The 2,404-nt window shown below is 60.4% G+C and overlaps 1 protein-coding gene across 1 annotated transcript in view; it reads right to left on the minus strand.

The window, feature by feature from the left end:
- Positions 1–2,404, minus strand: part of LAMC3 (laminin, gamma 3) — a 21,639-nt gene that overhangs the window by 667 nt on the left and 18,568 nt on the right. Inside the window, exons 21-26 of the mRNA XM_009998985.1 lie at positions 2,258–2,402; positions 1,702–1,804; positions 1,390–1,589; positions 1,038–1,184; positions 740–839; positions 24–90 (exon numbers count right to left, since the gene is read on the minus strand). Of these exons, the coding sequence (XP_009997287.1) occupies positions 24–90; positions 740–839; positions 1,038–1,184; positions 1,390–1,589; positions 1,702–1,804; positions 2,258–2,402 (762 nt within the window). The remainder of the gene's footprint in view (positions 1–23; positions 91–739; positions 840–1,037; positions 1,185–1,389; positions 1,590–1,701; positions 1,805–2,257; positions 2,403–2,404) is intronic.

Raw genomic sequence — 2,404 nt, forward strand, 5'->3', positions numbered from 1 at the left:
CCGGCGCTCCCAGGCGCAGCCACAGCCGCTCCAGCTGCAGCCGCCCGGCGCTCAGCACCTCCTCTGCCTGCGGGACCTGCTCCAGGTTGCCTGGGCAAAGGGAGAGGACATGGATGAGAGGCAGAGAGGAGAGCTAGAGAGGCTCTGGACGTGCTCCAGGAGCTCAGACCCTCAACACCAGACAAACGCGCGTGTAGCGGGGCATGGAGGCATTGCAGCTTCCCAGTTGGTGGCAGGGAAGCTAACAGGAGTGTGGCTGCAGGGAGAGCCTGGGCATGTCTCTCTCTTACAGGTGGGTGATGATTTCCACCCCTTTGCAAAACTTCTCAGATGCAGGAGTCCTATGGTGCTCAGAAATGTACCCAGATGATCAAAGCAGGGGGGAGCTGGAGCAAAACCATCCACAGCAAGGAGTAAACCCAGCCCAGCATCTCTCTCAGCTCCAAAGGGACTGAGCCCTTGACCCAGCCCTGCTCCTGGAGATGCCAAGGGAGATCAGTGTCCCCACACCAGGCATAAGCACACACATTCAGCAAGCCCAAATTCATTCTGCATGAGGGCTTTACTTGAGCACTCAAGAAGCTTTGCTATGATCCAGAGCAATCACAGCCAAAGGGCTCCCAGCTCAGCCCAGATGGCCACCAAGCAGGAGACAGCACCAGCAAGAAGGAGAGCCCTGGGCCCTGACAGCCTGGCCCTTCCCTGGGGGCCTGCACCCCACGCCCACCCCAGATCTCACCTAGGCTGCTCAGCAGGTCGTTCAAGGTCTCAATGTCCGAGATCAGTGAGCCCCGGGCTTCCTGGAGGCTTTTTGCCATCTCACTCACCTCTGTCCCCACCTTCCAACAGAGACAGACACCCAGATCAGGGACACTGTTGACCCTTGACTGGATGGGAGATGGGAAGAGATCCCAGTCTCCAAGGCATTCCCCATCCACTGGAGCCCAAAAGCCAGGTTGCTCCCTATGCTTTGGGCTGTGGGCGAAGCCATTTCCAGTCTTTGGAGGACATAACCTGCTCTAGGGGACCTGACTCACCTTATGTGCTTCCTCCAGGTCCTCCCTGAGCTTCTCAGCAACACGCTCCTGCCGGGAGAGCTCCCTTTGGGTCTCATTGGCACGCGTGGTGAGTTGCCTGGTGTGCTTGCGGGCCTTCTTGCTCCCCTGCAGCACAGCCTGTGCCCTCTGCAAAGGGATAGAGATGGGGACAGTCACCTGGGGACATGCAGGAGGACCTTGGATGGCTCCTAGGCTGGAGCCCTGGCTGGGTACATCCCCCTGATCTGCATGCAGACAAGGATGGGCTGTGCTGGAGCGACAGCAGAGGTTGTATTTGGGAGCCCCTGATGGCTGCCAGCCCAGCCATGCCCCACAGCCCCTCTGCTCAGACCTTGGCACTCTCCCCAGAGACTTGCTCAGCCTCTCCAGCCATCCTCCGGGCCGTGGCAGAGATGGACAAGGAGTTTCCCAGCGTCTTCTCTGCCTGTTTAATCCTTCTCTGGGCCTCCATCATTGCCCTCTCCCGCACATGTGTCATCCTCCTGCTCAGGGCAGCCTGACCCTTCCGATGTCCCAGTGCCTTCCTCATACCTGTGGGGACAACCCAGCTGTCACTGAACTGCCTCATCCTCCCCTTGGCATCCAGAGCCAGAGTGGGGAGAGCTGAGCTGTGACCAGAAATGCTCTGGCTGGTGTATTTTACCTTCCAAGCTGGCCAGGAGGGACTCTGTGTTGGCGAGCGTGGCTTTTCCATGTGAGACAGCAGAGGTGGCCGTGCTGTGGGCAGAGCCAGCCCGGTCCTGCAGCTGGGGAGAGGAAAGCAGGAGTGAGGGGAGAAGAGCTGCACCCAGATAGCAAATGTGGGTCCCAGCCCACTCCAGCTTGGCAAGCGAGCTCCTTGGGACATCTGGGAGCTCAAGGGGAGATGTCTCCCAGAACTCTGTGGCTGCAGGCATGATCCCTCCAGTCACTGGAGCAGCTGGGATGAGGCTCACCCACCCCTCTGTGCTCTGGGTGGAGGCAGGAGAGGGATGCTCCCAGCCTGCCCACACCTCCAGCTAGAAGAGGGAGTGCCCCCCATTACTTGTTTTGCAGGGACACCCACTCAAATGAGCAGCAATTACCTGCTGGAAGCTGCGAGTCGCCTGCTGCGGGGTCGGGGATGCCAAAGGCTCCATGAGAGCATCTCCCAACCCGGGAGGCAGGGCAGGTAAAGAGGGGGTTGCGAGCAGGAGCTGTACAGCTCGGACACTGCTCACCTGCCCCGGCGCAGCCACCTGCAGGAGTTTCTCGGCCATGTGGGCGTTTGCCCGCTGCACAGCAGAGAAAGCTCTCCCGGCCTCTGCTGCCGCCTCTGCCGCGCCCGCTTCCAGCTCCTCCCGCGCCCGCTGCCCTTCCCCATACCT

The sequence above is a fragment of the Chaetura pelagica genome, unplaced genomic scaffold (genome assembly GCF_000747805.2).
Source record: "Chaetura pelagica isolate M959 unplaced genomic scaffold, ChaPel_1.0 scaffold405, whole genome shotgun sequence".
NCBI lineage: Eukaryota > Metazoa > Chordata > Aves > Apodiformes > Apodidae > Chaetura > Chaetura pelagica.